Consider the following 13,409-nt stretch of genomic DNA (forward strand, 5'->3'; position numbering starts at 1 on the left):
CCCGCCGCAGCCCTCGGGCCGCGGCTCCGTTCCGGGCTCGGGCCGTTGCAGCGGCCGCGACACGTGGCGCGGCGGGGCGGCCCCGCTGCCGGCATGGCCGCGGCGGCCGAGGCGGCGGGCGGTGGCAGCAGCAGCCGCCACGAGAAGAGCCTGGGGCTGCTGACCACCAAGTTCGTGTCGCTGCTGCAGGAGGCCAAGGACGGCGTGCTGGACCTCAAAGCGGTGCGAGGGCGGGGCGGGGCGGTGGCGCCATGCCGGGGCCTGCCCGCGGCGGGGGGACGGCGCCCGCGGACCCGGCGGCGCGCACAGCCCCGCCGCGCTGCCCGGGGGGCGGCACCGGGCCCGGCCGCCCGCCCGCTCTCTCCCTCTCTCCCTGCCTCCCTCCCCGGGCGGCGCGGGTGCCCCGGCCCCTGCCGGGCTGCGGGTCGGGTGGGGGCTGACAGCCGCGGGCGGCTGAGGTACGCCTTCCGACTCTTTCCGAAAGGAGTGGAATGGTCACCGTGCACAAAGTGCAGCTCCTTGTTTCCTTGTTTTCTATTTAGTCTTTACTCTCCTGTTTTGCGCTCTGCACTGGCGCAGTGTATGGGCAGTTACCTAAAACTCTTTCTCACCTGTCCCCCTCGATGTCCTCCTACTAAAGAGGAAAAACGATGTTGAAAAACAGACCATCACCTCTAAAGTACTTTTTGTAGAAATATAAAAATGGTTATTTGGCGGGCTGGGTGGTGAATAATCTTCACCCACTTCTGCAGCCCGCTGCCTCCCAGGTGCGGAGGCGCTGGGCTGCAGCCGCAGGAGGTGAAGCCCTGGGGTGAACCCGCCGTGCGCCAGGTCACTCCCGCCGGGGGTGTCACAGGAGGGACCCTTGGTCCGTGTCCTGCTCGCCAGCCCCCTGCAGGCTGGGGCTCTGCTTGCCCGTTGGGGTGCGCAGCACATGGGGGTGAAAGTGTGTTTTTCCCTGGCTGGTGAAGGTTGTCAGCGCTGCCGAGGAGTTGAGCAAAGTGCCATTAGAGGCTGGCTTGGTGCTGTGGTTACTTAAGACTTTTCTGGAAAGCTGACCTTATTTGTCAATTATTCTTAGCGGGCTCCAGGAGGTGAGCAGTGTTCTCGCGGTGTTTTTGTGCATCCTTTTTCAGGTAGCAGGCACTTCAGTGGTGTTAGAGTGGCCAGTGAAACTTTAGCGTGAATTAGGAAGGATACTGAATAGGTTTTATACTCCTTTAGTGATGTTGTGCTCTGTACACAATGAATTTCTTTGTCTTTAATTGCCTCGTTCTGTAGTAAAATGGAACTAAGCTGTGCACATACTCAGTTTGTAAGACATTGAGTAAAAAAAAGAACAAAAGAGGATGGGTTTGAACAATGAAGTTGAGCTCTGTAGTGGGATGGGATCACAGAATCACAGAATCGACTGGGTTGGAAAAGACCTCAGAGATCATCGAGTCCAACCCTTGGTCCAACTCTAGTCCGTTTACTAGATCATGGCACTAAGTGCCATGTCCAATCTCAGTTTAAAAACCTCCAGGGACGGCGAGTCCACTACCTCCCTGGGCAGCCATTCCAATGCCTGACCACTCTCTCTGTAAAGAATTTCTTTCTAATATCCAGCCTAGATTTCCCCTGGCAGAGTTTAAGCCCATGCCCCCTTGTCCTCTTGCTAACTGCCTGGGAGAAGAGACCAATCCCCACCTGGCTATAACTTCCCTTCAGGTAGTTATAGAGAGTGATGATGTTTCTGATTTGCTTTTATGAAGAAGGTAGCCACCCATAGGGAATGACAGAGTGGATAGCCAAGGAAAAGTAAATGGGCATTGCAACAAGTCATAAAAATTTCTGCTGAAGACCTTTACTGGAAACTGTTTTCTGAATTACAGGATGCCATTTGTTGGAAGTAACTACTCACTGAAGTGAATAAATCTTTGGTACTTTCATTAGCAATGAGTCAGTACATACATTTCTGCAACCAGTATTTCTCATAAATAAGTCACATATCTAAGGAAAAATGAAAACCAGCATGTGTGTTATGCTGGTGTGCTCAGGGAACTGAAGAACAGGACAGTCTTGAAACGGAACAGAGCGTTCCAAGAAATGATCCATGCAGTGAGGATCTTCAGCTGTCTCCCTGCTGACAGGTATTGATCATCTGCTGTTGTGCTGGTGATTAGTATTTCTGTAGCAAAACCAGTAGTGCACTATGAAGAAAATATAATTTGGAAGCATTAAGTATACTTCTGGCTTTGCGATGTAGCAGTTGAGAGTGAAAAGCTGTTCCACACAACATTTCCTGGTGATACATGTATAATGAATAGTTAAGCTGTCTGCAAGAGGACACTTTGGACATGTGTGCTAACCCACCGTGAAGCAGTAGTGATGCACTGTCTGATTTGTGCAGTTCCTTGCTTTAGGTGCAGGGAGTGCTTTGAGTTCTGTATTTTTAAGTGTTTCAGTGCTGGACACTTCTCTGCTAACATCTGACAAATTATGGAAGTGAGGTTTTTCTTGGAATTTGAGTTCTATAATGCTTATTTTAAAATCAAATAGCTATTCTTGAATAATTGCTTAACTGTCCCTGAATAACCTTGTATAAACAAATCTAGTTATGGAAATAAGCTTAAAACTTTAAGAGATGAGATGCTAGGGAAAGAAAACAGAGTTCCTATATGCAGCAACCCACGAATTTCAGGGCAGAGAGAAAAAGAGCACAATGATTGAATAAGGGACAGGCCACCTGAAATGACTCCCCAAACATGGTGTCTTCTTTCTCTTAATTGCTTCTGCCTTGATTTCATAAATGAGTTTTGTTTCTAGAAGAACACCATCCCTGCTTGTACTCAAGTAGTTTCTCATCATCAGTGCAAAACTTCAGGTATTTTAAAATCTACTTGTTTGCTGCTGCCTTTACAAATGTATTGATTTGGAGCAAATAACAACTGCCTTACGCTTGCTCTATTCCACAGAGGAAGGAAAAGCTTATCTATTAAATTTTATATTCTCTTAAGCCTTATGTGTGCAGTGATACTCAGAAGCTTTACTCATGTGTTGCCAGGCACACTATTAAGTGTAAAACTCCCACCAAACTGTTGACAGTCCTCTGAAGGAGAAGATGTTGTCATCTGCTGTCGGCGCAGGCTAGAAGATGCAGCACGTCTTTCCTTTGACACGTGGAGAGCAAGCGCACATTGCTGGCTCTTCTGCTGTGTTAAGCACCTCTGTTATGACTCTGCCATGGTGCTCGAGCGGATTCTTCTGCTCTTCAGTGCTAACGCAGCCAGTGTGCAGCTGATAATTCCCACTGCCTTCTGTCAGCTCCCAGGGAGCAAAGAAGTTGCATTAGAATGCACCTGCTTTCTGGTTGTCTTTTTTAAAATTTAAATGTGTGTATGTGCATGTCTGTAGCTGAAAGTATGCTGAACAGCATGTTTTCTGTGTTCCAGAAGCTGCACAAGCTGAATGCACACAGAACTGAAGCACTGCACCTCGATGTGTTTCTTCCAGTTTAGAACTTGTCTCTGAGACACTCCTGTAGTGCTTGTCTTGGACACATATGTAGTCAAAGTGTGAGGAGATACTAGAAGGAATGACTGTAATGCACCAGCTTTATATTAAAAAGATTTTATGAAGAAACTCCAAATACAAATGATTGAGAGGAAAGCATGTGCAAGATACATCCAGCTGTCTCATCAGGGCCATTGCGGTAGATGTCCCTTTCTTGTGCTGCCTCAGTCTGTTTCAACCATTTGACACAGGCTGTGAAATGATGAGTTTTAAAAGTGGTTTTGACAAAAGGACATTTGTTTAAAAGTCTCCGGAGGCTCTTTAAATTATTGAAGTCCTTAGTGCATGGTTTGTGTGGAAGAACTGAATGCCTGAACCTCATTTCTGAGCCATGTGCCTATCAGAAGGTGTTACATTGGTAAATGCTAGAGTGCTGGAGAGGCACTTTTCTATTGATTTTTAAAATATCTGTAAAACATCCCATAACATTTTGATAAGATTATTAGGTTATAAGACCAGCACCAGAAAGTGATTGTCTGGATTAAACTTTCTAGACTGGCCTCACTTTGATTTCTTGTTGGAATTCTTGTTGTAACTAGTTGGACTATATAGCTGTGATTGAATTATTTGCAGAGCTAGTCAAGCCAAATACAAATGTAACTGTGTCTTTCATTTTCTCAGTCCCTAACCTGGGGTTCTGGAGCCTGGTTTGCAGCAGCAGTGAATCTCCACTGCCAGTGTTAATGGGAGCTCTGCACTGTGCAGATGAAATGCAATAGAATGTAGAGTACTGAGACCACTCCAACTTTGAAACATCTGAAGTTGGGTACTCAAAATTAGTGATATTTCTTTTTTTTAGTCTTAAACTTTGGTTTGAAAATTAAGATTAGTAAAGCCTTTATGTATTGTACAAATGGGCATTTTGAAAAATGTCTTGAGGTAATGAAATCTGTCCCCAGAGCAGTTTCTTCATCATTCAAACCATGAGCAGTAAACCAAGTCCTACGTCCACATGTTGAACAATGGGAAAAAGGCAGAAAGTAATTAATCACAATAGCAGCTGATTAAGTGTGTGCTCTCCATTCCTTGCACTGAGTAATGTCGAGAGCTGGTAGAAATTGTGCATCTGAAGACTGTAAGTTATAGAGGGTGTTGATTAAATGTTGTGCAGGCAGTATCAGTTTGGTCACTTCCTAAGTTTTGAAGGCTTCTCTTGCAGTCGTTCTAAGCAGTGTATGCACACAGCAAAAATAGCAGGTTAAGATAGCAGGTACATGTACCTGCTGATACAAATGATTAAAGAGCCTGTTTTCCTTGGAGAGAACCGAAGTGTGCGCTTTATATGTATTTTGTTTTGTTAGATAGGAAAAGATTTTAACAAACTGCTACAGAAGACCATGCAAAAGATAAATGTCGGTAACAGTGTGAGTAGAAACACTGTTTAGTAGGTACATCGCTGTCAAGGAGAACAAACAAGTTTTTATACTTCATGGCTATAAGAGTATGCTTTTTAATTTCCTTTTTTTTTCCTTTTATTTTACTTCACTAGCAAAAAAATAATTGTACTACTAAATCCTGGTAATTAACTTACTAATAAGAAAATATCATTTCTTTGGAAGATTAGTGAGTTTATGGTTCAGAAAATGCTGTAAGAGGAGTTACATGGACTTTGCTATAAAATGATTTGATTTTCCTTCCTATTTGTGCTTGTCTCAGGTTGTACTTATCATATAGGCCACTTTACTAAAAGCATTATTCTAATAGATTTTTGACAAACTGAAATAAATCATGATGTGCCCTTAGTGGAAATCAGCTGGTTTTATGCATTAGTTCAAATTTGGGATGTAGAACTTTTTGCCAGCTTTCTCTTTTTCATTTTTTTTTTCTTTTAGTCTGTTTAATACAATGATTACAAGGGATTATATGTATGCGAGGGTCCTGAGTAGTTACAGAGTCAGACTCCTCTTTGCTTTCTCTCCCTTTGGCTAATATTCTTTGAACTTGAGCAGCTTTGCAGCATCAGAGAGATCAGGGTGTGGAAGGCACAACTACCTCATTTGCTTATTTTGTCTAAAGTCTTGCATCAGGTACATAAAAGCCACTGTGGAGTGAATTACAGCATGAAGCAGAGTGTTTCCTCTGCCTGACACTCTGCTTTGAGTGACAAGCTGTTACAGCATGCAGACACACGGCCTAGCTAGCTATGATGTAGGAGTGATAGCGTGGCAGCGGTGAGCATCGCTGTGAGCTGAACCAGGGTCTGGTGACTGGGAAATGATTCTTGGTACTCGGTGTGACAGACCGAGCAAGCCCCGGTGCGCTGTGAGGTGGGTCCGTGCAGTGACACATTAGAGGACGATGCTGAGTGTGAAGTATCGCAGCTCTCCTGCAGCCACTGAGGGAAATTACAGCCCTGTTGTTCCGTATCCCAGCACGGTTTAATCCAAACAAAGACTGCCAGTGTCAGCGGGATGATAAACGTAATAACTCGTTGCTTTCAGAGCCTTGTTCACTGCAGGATGTTCCTGTTGGCCTTCCTTGCTTTTTCCTACCTTCTAAAAAGAGCATTGCAGTTGAATAGCAAACACTCCAAATACCAGACGTGGTGTTGCAGGAGTCTGATGAGGGCAGACTCGCTGGCCTTGAAGGAGGCGACTCCTCTCAGCAGGCTTTGTACAGCACTGCAGGCAGGTGCTGAACTTTCAAATTAATGATTGAGCATCTGGCTTTTGAAGAGCCGAACCTTCTTCCTTCAGAATGACATTATTTGGCAGTTTTCCAAGGGAATGGCTTAACAGTGTCTTTTGCCCTCAGCGTGCAAGTTGCTGATACTTGTTCTTCTCTTGACAGGCTGCTGATACCCTTGCTGTGAGGCAGAAGAGAAGGATTTACGACATCACCAATGTGTTGGAGGGGATCGATCTTATCGAGAAGAAGTCAAAAAACAGCATTCAGTGGAAGTAAGCCCTGTCAATTCTGCATATCTTTACATGCCTAAAAGCAACAAAAATTGTCTCATTAGACTTGTGACTAGATATGACACTGCAAAATTAACCTTACACTCAGAAATTAGCAGTATGGCATTTTGGAATTACAGTTAAGCTGCAAATGAACTTTGTCTTCCCTTTAACTTTCTTCTTTGATACATAAAATCGTGTTTCCAGCATACAGGAGGTAAACTTGCAGAAAACTTATACTGCTGCTTTATAACTAGCATTTGTAGTGGAAAAATTTACAGTAGATGAATCTGAGATGGCGACTGGGACATGCTGTCTCCACCTACCTACTCGTGTAGTCCATGCCTAATTTCTCTTGGGTTGCTTAAGGTGAAAGCTCAAGCTAAGAGGGGGAGGAGAAAGGGCCTGCAAAGCAGCTCCAACGCAGAAAAAGTGCATTCCAAAAGAAAATAGGTAAAGCAGAATTCTAAACTTGAAGTTAAGAATTTTGAATTTTCTGTTAGAATGCTGCTGGGAGGGCAAACATTCGTTTCCATCATGTTGAATATTAGCAGATTTTCAAAACGTTTAGTCTTAAGAAATTTGCATGTTTGCGTTAGATTTTCACTTGTGGTTTCCTGCACCCTTACACCTTTTTAAGAGGAGTAGGTGCTGGCTGCAACACAAAAGAAGTCATAGACAGGCTGAGATATCTGGAGGCTGAAATTGAAGATCTAGAGCTAAAAGAAAAAGAATTGGATCAACAGAAACTGTGGCTACAGCAAAGTATCAAGAATGTCATGGATGATTCCACAAACCATCAATATCCTTTTAAATCAATTGTGTGCGTCTTGAAAGCAGAATTAAAGCAACACTTGAAGTGTAGGTAATGGGTAAAGTGTAAGGTAGTCCATTTTATCCAGAAGGAAGGAAAGGCAAATATTTTTTTTCTCGGTTTGGCTCAAAAAGGAAGAAAATATAACTCCTATTTACATGACTTTTTAACCTCTGTGACTAACCTGAAAATAATGTAGACCATATAGGTATACGTATATATATGGCAGTAACTTTAAGGCCATAGTATAACCCTGGTGTCTTATTTTAAATAAATTGTATTGCTTTTCAGCACTTTAATTTATACTTTCTTAGCAGAGCTTTACAAGACTCTTTTTTTGTGTTGCTTCGTTCTCTTGAAAAGATTAAGCTATCACCTAAAGATAAATGGAGTTGACGAAGTCCTGAAGCTTGTTGGGTTTGAAACTGGAAAAAATGTTTTGTGTTATATATCCCCATAATAAAATACCTTCATAAGCAGAGAGTTGCAGCTACATAACTTGTAACCATGTGTTTAGCTGTCTTGCAAGATATTGAACAAAACAGACATCTGAGACTGGGAGCAGGAAAGTGCCCTTCTTATCTGTAGCAGCAGTGGTAAGTACTTAAAAATTACTTGAGTTGCTCTACAGAAGCTGTTTCTGAAAAACTGATTTTGTAGCAAAGGAGACTGAAGTTAAATGTTAGGACAAATTTCATTTGGGAGAGCTCACACTGGAATTGGCCCCTCAGTGAGATGGTGGAATACCCATCACTGGAGGTTTTCCAGAAGAGGGGAGGCGAACATCTTTCTGGAATGTCGTAACAGTTGATCGTATCTTGAGGTAGGGGATGGGGATGGCAGATGAACTCAAGTCCCCTCTGGCACTATTTTTGTGTGATTCTGGGAAATCCTGATTCACACTTGAATTCTGTAGTGTCATGTTCGTGAGGTAAATGCTATTCTTCAAAACAAGATTTTACATGTTCTCTTTCTTTAGAAGAATCTTCTCATTTAAGGTACACAGTTTTTTCCTTTTTGTATTTTCTTCACAGATACGTTTTTTTTTCTTTAAAAGACAGAGCTCTACTATTTTTAAGTAGCTGTTTTGAAAGCCAAAAATCATGCTTGATTACAGCCCTGAGTAACAGCAGTAAGTTTATAGTTTAGACTTAATTTGGACCAACTTCTTTTAAAGGGCAACAAATATCAGTTCCGTGTTGCTTTATTCCTTGACATAAATTACATTTTCATATGTAACCCATGAAGACATCTGCAACTGCTTCGATGGTAAGTTGCTGCCAGGCTGCATTTCTCAAGCGAGGGATTTCCTGATTTTCCTCTTGAAAACTAAGCTGCTAACTAACCTGTTTTTTTCCTGCAAGTATTTTGAATCTAGAGAAGGTATTTAATAGGCATCCGTGCTAAACAGATGTTTCTCACTGCTGTTCATGACCAGCAAGTTCTGGCATTTTCTAGTTTTAGTCGCAGGTTGTACAGAACGGAAGTTCAGCTGTTTGCTGAGTGCTGGTTTTGGATGTCTTTTTCTGTATTTATGCTTTGCAGCAGCTCACCTCAGACCATTAATGGAATGAGGGACAGGGCATGTCAGTTCAACCCAAAGGAAAGACCAGGCAGGTCCATATTTCCTGGAAGTTTCTGGTGGCAGCTGTGGCCAGTGGGAGCTCCTGATGATGCCATATAAATGGAGCCAGCTGAAGTTCAGTGATGGGGCATTGCTATAAAATCAACAGGATTCCTTCAGTAGAGGAGGTTGGAAGAAATTGCAAGGAATTGGAGGCAGAAGTCACTTCCCTTGACATCCTCTCCTGATTCTGGGGCACACAGCTTCCAGCGAAGCTCAGAACCATCTTTTCTTTGCCACAAGGAAGGCTGGATTTGTTTTTGAATAAAAATGCAAGATTAGACAACTACTGCAGAGTTTAACAAATGAGCTATTGCTAAAAAGAGTTAGTAATTACAAAATGTGGAGGCACATAGTACAGCACATAGTACAGGAGGCGGAGAAAGAAAAGGATTATTCCAAGTTACAGACAAATGGGAAATGATGTGCAGGTCGGTGAGTGACCTGCAGGGTAAGGCAGGTTGTGCCAGTGCTGTTGATGCAGTTGTGATCTCCTGACTTTAACCAATACGTTTTAGTGCGCCCGTTAAGCTCCGGGTGAGTTTGGTAGCCAGCTGTCACATCCCACTTGTATGTGCTGCAGAAGCTGTGAGCTTAGACCCTGGGAAGCGCAGGCTCTGCAGACCATCATTAAGACCTTTTCTTCTATCCTGTACTACCACCATTCTGCAAACCCATCAAGTGAGCTGGACCAGAGAGCTGTTCTAGCTGAAAAAGAAACTAGTTAAATATTTTCACTTCACGTTACATATACAACTAGGAGATCTGGGGATGGTAACAAACAGGTAAAGGAAGTGGTAAATATGGTATTGCTGTGAGAAACGGTTCTTGCAACTGTGGTCTAAATATTGGAATTCTGTGATTATTGTTGTAGTATATACTTGGATCTTATAGGGACTATGCAAGTCCCATCACAAGTTTATTTATGCTAGAATTATGCAGTATTTTAAGTGACCTTACAGAATTACCATATGTGAATGGATACCATGCAAGACTTGAGAAAAATATGTACACTTAACAGTTCCTTAAAAATTGCTGTTTAACCAGGAGAGACACTTCTAGCAATTCAAGCACCTTGTGGTACACAGTTACAAGTACCTATACCCGAAATGGTATGTACTGGTTTCTTTTACCTAAGTGTTCTAGAGGGACAGTGGAAAGGAAGAGCTACTTTAGAGCAGAGGATTTACCTATCTTTGTGCAAGAGGAGACAGAAAAATGAACATTAAGATTATTTCAGTAGAGAAGAGAGAGGCTGGGTGGGGAGAAGTGTTTGTACACCAAGGTAGACTAATGGTAGCTCTGTCTTCTATTAAAAACAAGATAGAATAGTGGATTTCTTTGCCGTCTGTTCTCTCTTACTTTTAAATGTTGCAACTTTCCTGACTAGGCCTAATTGTCGTTAATTCTCTTGAGAACTTAACTGGCAGTGACTTTTATGTGTCAGATTTCTCTTTTGTATTATTAAAACAGGTCTCTTACAGAAGAGACTTAAAGATTTAGTTTACATTTAGTTTATGGTTAGTCCCATGGTACTAGACTGGATAGAGAAACAGAGTGCAGTCTTGCTTTAGGCAAAAGGCTTAAATGGGCAAGATTAAAGTAGGAGGCCAAATTACTTACCTGTGCCCATCTTTAATATTTTTTTTTTCTTGCAGTGCTCTGTTTTTTAATAGGATTTTCATAGTTGGGAGAGAGCATTGTATGAAGCATGGTAGCCACTATGTTTGTAGAAGGCTGAAATTCACCTGACAAGTTTTACAAGCTATTTTTAGTGAGGCTAAGCACAGTCTAATATCATAAGAGCACCTAAAGCTAGAACCGTAAAGCTGATCAGTGGTCCTATCTTTGTCCGCCTCTGCTTAAGTCAGTTCAGGCAATGCTAAGGTTCACTGTGGGACCAAAGTCAGCAGCTGTGACGTTGGCTTGGAGGTTGTTTTTTAGCTTTTTGTCAAGGACTAAAACAGCAGATCTTTGTCATTGAGTTCAAATTGGATGTTTTTGCTTTGGTTCCCTGAGGCTCCTTTGCCACTTTTCTCATTTTTTTAGAATGTACTTGGCTGAATTAGCCACTGCAGAGTGAACTGTCTCCTTGAGAAGCTAGTCCTAGCTGTATTGCCTATGTAATTTGCCAAAAGAAGGCCTGGCAAATCAGCTAAGACATCGTTTCTACTAACTTGTCATCCTGTCTTCACTCAGTCTGTGTGAAATACCCATCTGTTTTAGGGTGCTTGGTCCCAACTAGGATCATTCTGAAGCTCTCTCTAAAAGGAAGAAATTTAAATGCACATAAATCATTATATCATTATTGTTAGTGATAAGATGTAGCCCTGCTGTAAGTCTCATGTAAGTTGAATTCAAGATTTAGTTAAGCACTTTGAATAATTTTATGTTTGTGTCCTCTCTAACTGTGTTCTGGACAGGTAATACATTACAGGTTTGTAATCTGTTGGGGTTTATTAGAGCACATGTATTAGTTTGTTGGTTTTTTTTTCCTGGCTATGATTTGATAAGTGTGTGCCAATTATCACCTCTTGCTAGTGATGTAACTAGAAAAGCACTGTGGTTATCTTCTGCATTAGTTTGAGAATTCTGACCAGACACCTTCGTTACTTTCTGTGGGAGATAACTCTGTGCAGTTGCTGTTAGGTTTTGTAAAGTTCCAAGTTCTCAAGGAACCGTAACTTTCCTAATATATGATATGATATGATATGATATGATATAATATAATATAATAGTATAATATAATATAACATAATATAATATAATATAATACCATACCACCTTTACAGGGCCAGAATGGACAGAAGAAGTACCAGATCAATCTTAAAAGTAGTTCAGGACCTATCCATGTGCTGCTTATAAATAAAGAATCAAGCTCATCCAAGCCCATGGTGTTTCCAGTTCCCCCACCCGATGACCTTGCACAGCCCCCATCTCAACCTGCAGCTCCAGCAACTCCCCTTAAACCTGCTGCAGCTCCTCAAAATGCACCAGAACAACACGATCTGAACCAAGGACAAGAGTTACCGCAAACATCAGCTGCGGACACGCCATCAGGTGGGTCCAGGGTTTTTCCTGCCTCTGATGGGTGGGGGAGGAAGGGAGCTGGAAAGAAGGAAGTTGTTAGAAAAGGTGGTATATAAAGTAAAGATTAAGAATTTGCATAGCATAGCAGCTGTCTGTTAAGAAACCTCCTGAGGGGGTTAGTAACAGCTCAGGAGGTTATTGAGAAGCCTCTTCCTCTTCTGTCTGGTGAAACAGATTCTCCCCTGGTAGCTTATCATCTTATACCAAACAGGTTTTGGATGTCATCCTGTTAATTATTCTGAGGTGCTTCTCCTGAATGCAATATGGAACGAAATTGCCAGCCGCTGATGGACTGTATGATTTGAACGTGTACCTTTTAATGAGGCAGATAATACAGGCACCAGTTCCAGCTTTTGTGCCACAAGGTCACTTACCTTCTTCCACATAGCCACAGTGAGAGACTGCCTGAATATCAGGTATTTTTTTCATAATAGTAAGTTAAAATGAAAAGATTTAAGAAAATGCTATCAGTATTACAGAGTGCATTTCTGAGGGGTCCTGATTAAATTGTGCCTGTGACTTTGGAAGAGGGAGACTCCTCTCGCCTCATCCCAGACATTGGTCGTCATCTCCTCAAAAGACAAAGCCGGGTGCAGGCTTTTTATGTTTCGTTTTACTGTAACAGATTTGATAATGTGCCTTTCTGTCTTTGTAGACAACAGTGTGCAGCAGAAGAGCACAACCCCTGCAGCTCCTTACTCCAGCCCTGCAGAGTCAGTGTTGTACCCCAGCCTTTCAGGAGACGTTGCCCAAGCTACAGCTGGCTCAAATGAATACCAGGGCTTGCTGCCCCTGGATGTTAACTGTATTCTCAAGCCAAACTCATTTGACATAGCAAAGATGGAAGAGCCCACAGGTAGGAAGGAGCAGTTACTGTTTAAATGATTTTATTAGTTTCCTGAGCGCTTCTTTGTGCGCAAGCTACTGATGAGTTACACAGAAGATGGGCACTTTTCTCATAGAGGAAATGACAGACCTTTGTTCATCTCCTAATGAAGCCACAGAGCCAGCTCTGAGTAGCAAACTCGTTTTGAGCAAAATACCTTTGCCACCAAATAAGCTTCATATTGTACATGGCTCTAGGGTTAGAACGGATCAGAGTGGGAAACATACCAGGAGAAACGGAGTGATACAAAGGTGCACATATTTTACATGGACGTGGCATGGTATCTCCAGAGCTCCTACCTTCCACAAGCCACACTGTACTTTGCAATTAATTGTTTTCATGCAGAGAATATCTGTTGACTTCCATAAACACATGTTCCTGTCTTTCACAGGAAATATAAGTGGGGATATTATTGATGAACTCATGTCTTCTGATGGTAAGTATTTAGCATCTTTACTTTTCTAATAATCACAGGTAGCAGCGTGGCTTTTGTGTGAACAGCACTCTTGGTACGTGTCTGTTAAATCTGATGCCAAGAGTCAA

At 42.4% G+C, this 13,409-nt stretch overlaps 1 protein-coding gene across 1 annotated transcript in view; it reads left to right on the plus strand.

Annotated features, from left to right (window-relative positions):
* E2F5 (E2F transcription factor 5) overlaps positions 1 to 13,409 on the plus strand; it is a 15,342-nt gene continuing 1,933 nt past the window's right edge. Inside the window, exons 1-8 of the mRNA XM_065053902.1 lie at positions 1 to 222; positions 6,346 to 6,455; positions 7,093 to 7,254; positions 8,492 to 8,535; positions 9,938 to 10,002; positions 11,683 to 11,950; positions 12,636 to 12,836; positions 13,258 to 13,302. Of these exons, the coding sequence (XP_064909974.1) occupies positions 94 to 222; positions 6,346 to 6,455; positions 7,093 to 7,254; positions 8,492 to 8,535; positions 9,938 to 10,002; positions 11,683 to 11,950; positions 12,636 to 12,836; positions 13,258 to 13,302 (1,024 nt within the window). The 5' untranslated portion in view covers positions 1 to 93. The remainder of the gene's footprint in view (positions 223 to 6,345; positions 6,456 to 7,092; positions 7,255 to 8,491; positions 8,536 to 9,937; positions 10,003 to 11,682; positions 11,951 to 12,635; positions 12,837 to 13,257; positions 13,303 to 13,409) is intronic.

This window comes from Columba livia, chromosome 2 (genome assembly GCF_036013475.1).
Source record: "Columba livia isolate bColLiv1 breed racing homer chromosome 2, bColLiv1.pat.W.v2, whole genome shotgun sequence".
In the NCBI taxonomy this organism is placed as follows: domain Eukaryota; kingdom Metazoa; phylum Chordata; class Aves; order Columbiformes; family Columbidae; genus Columba; species Columba livia.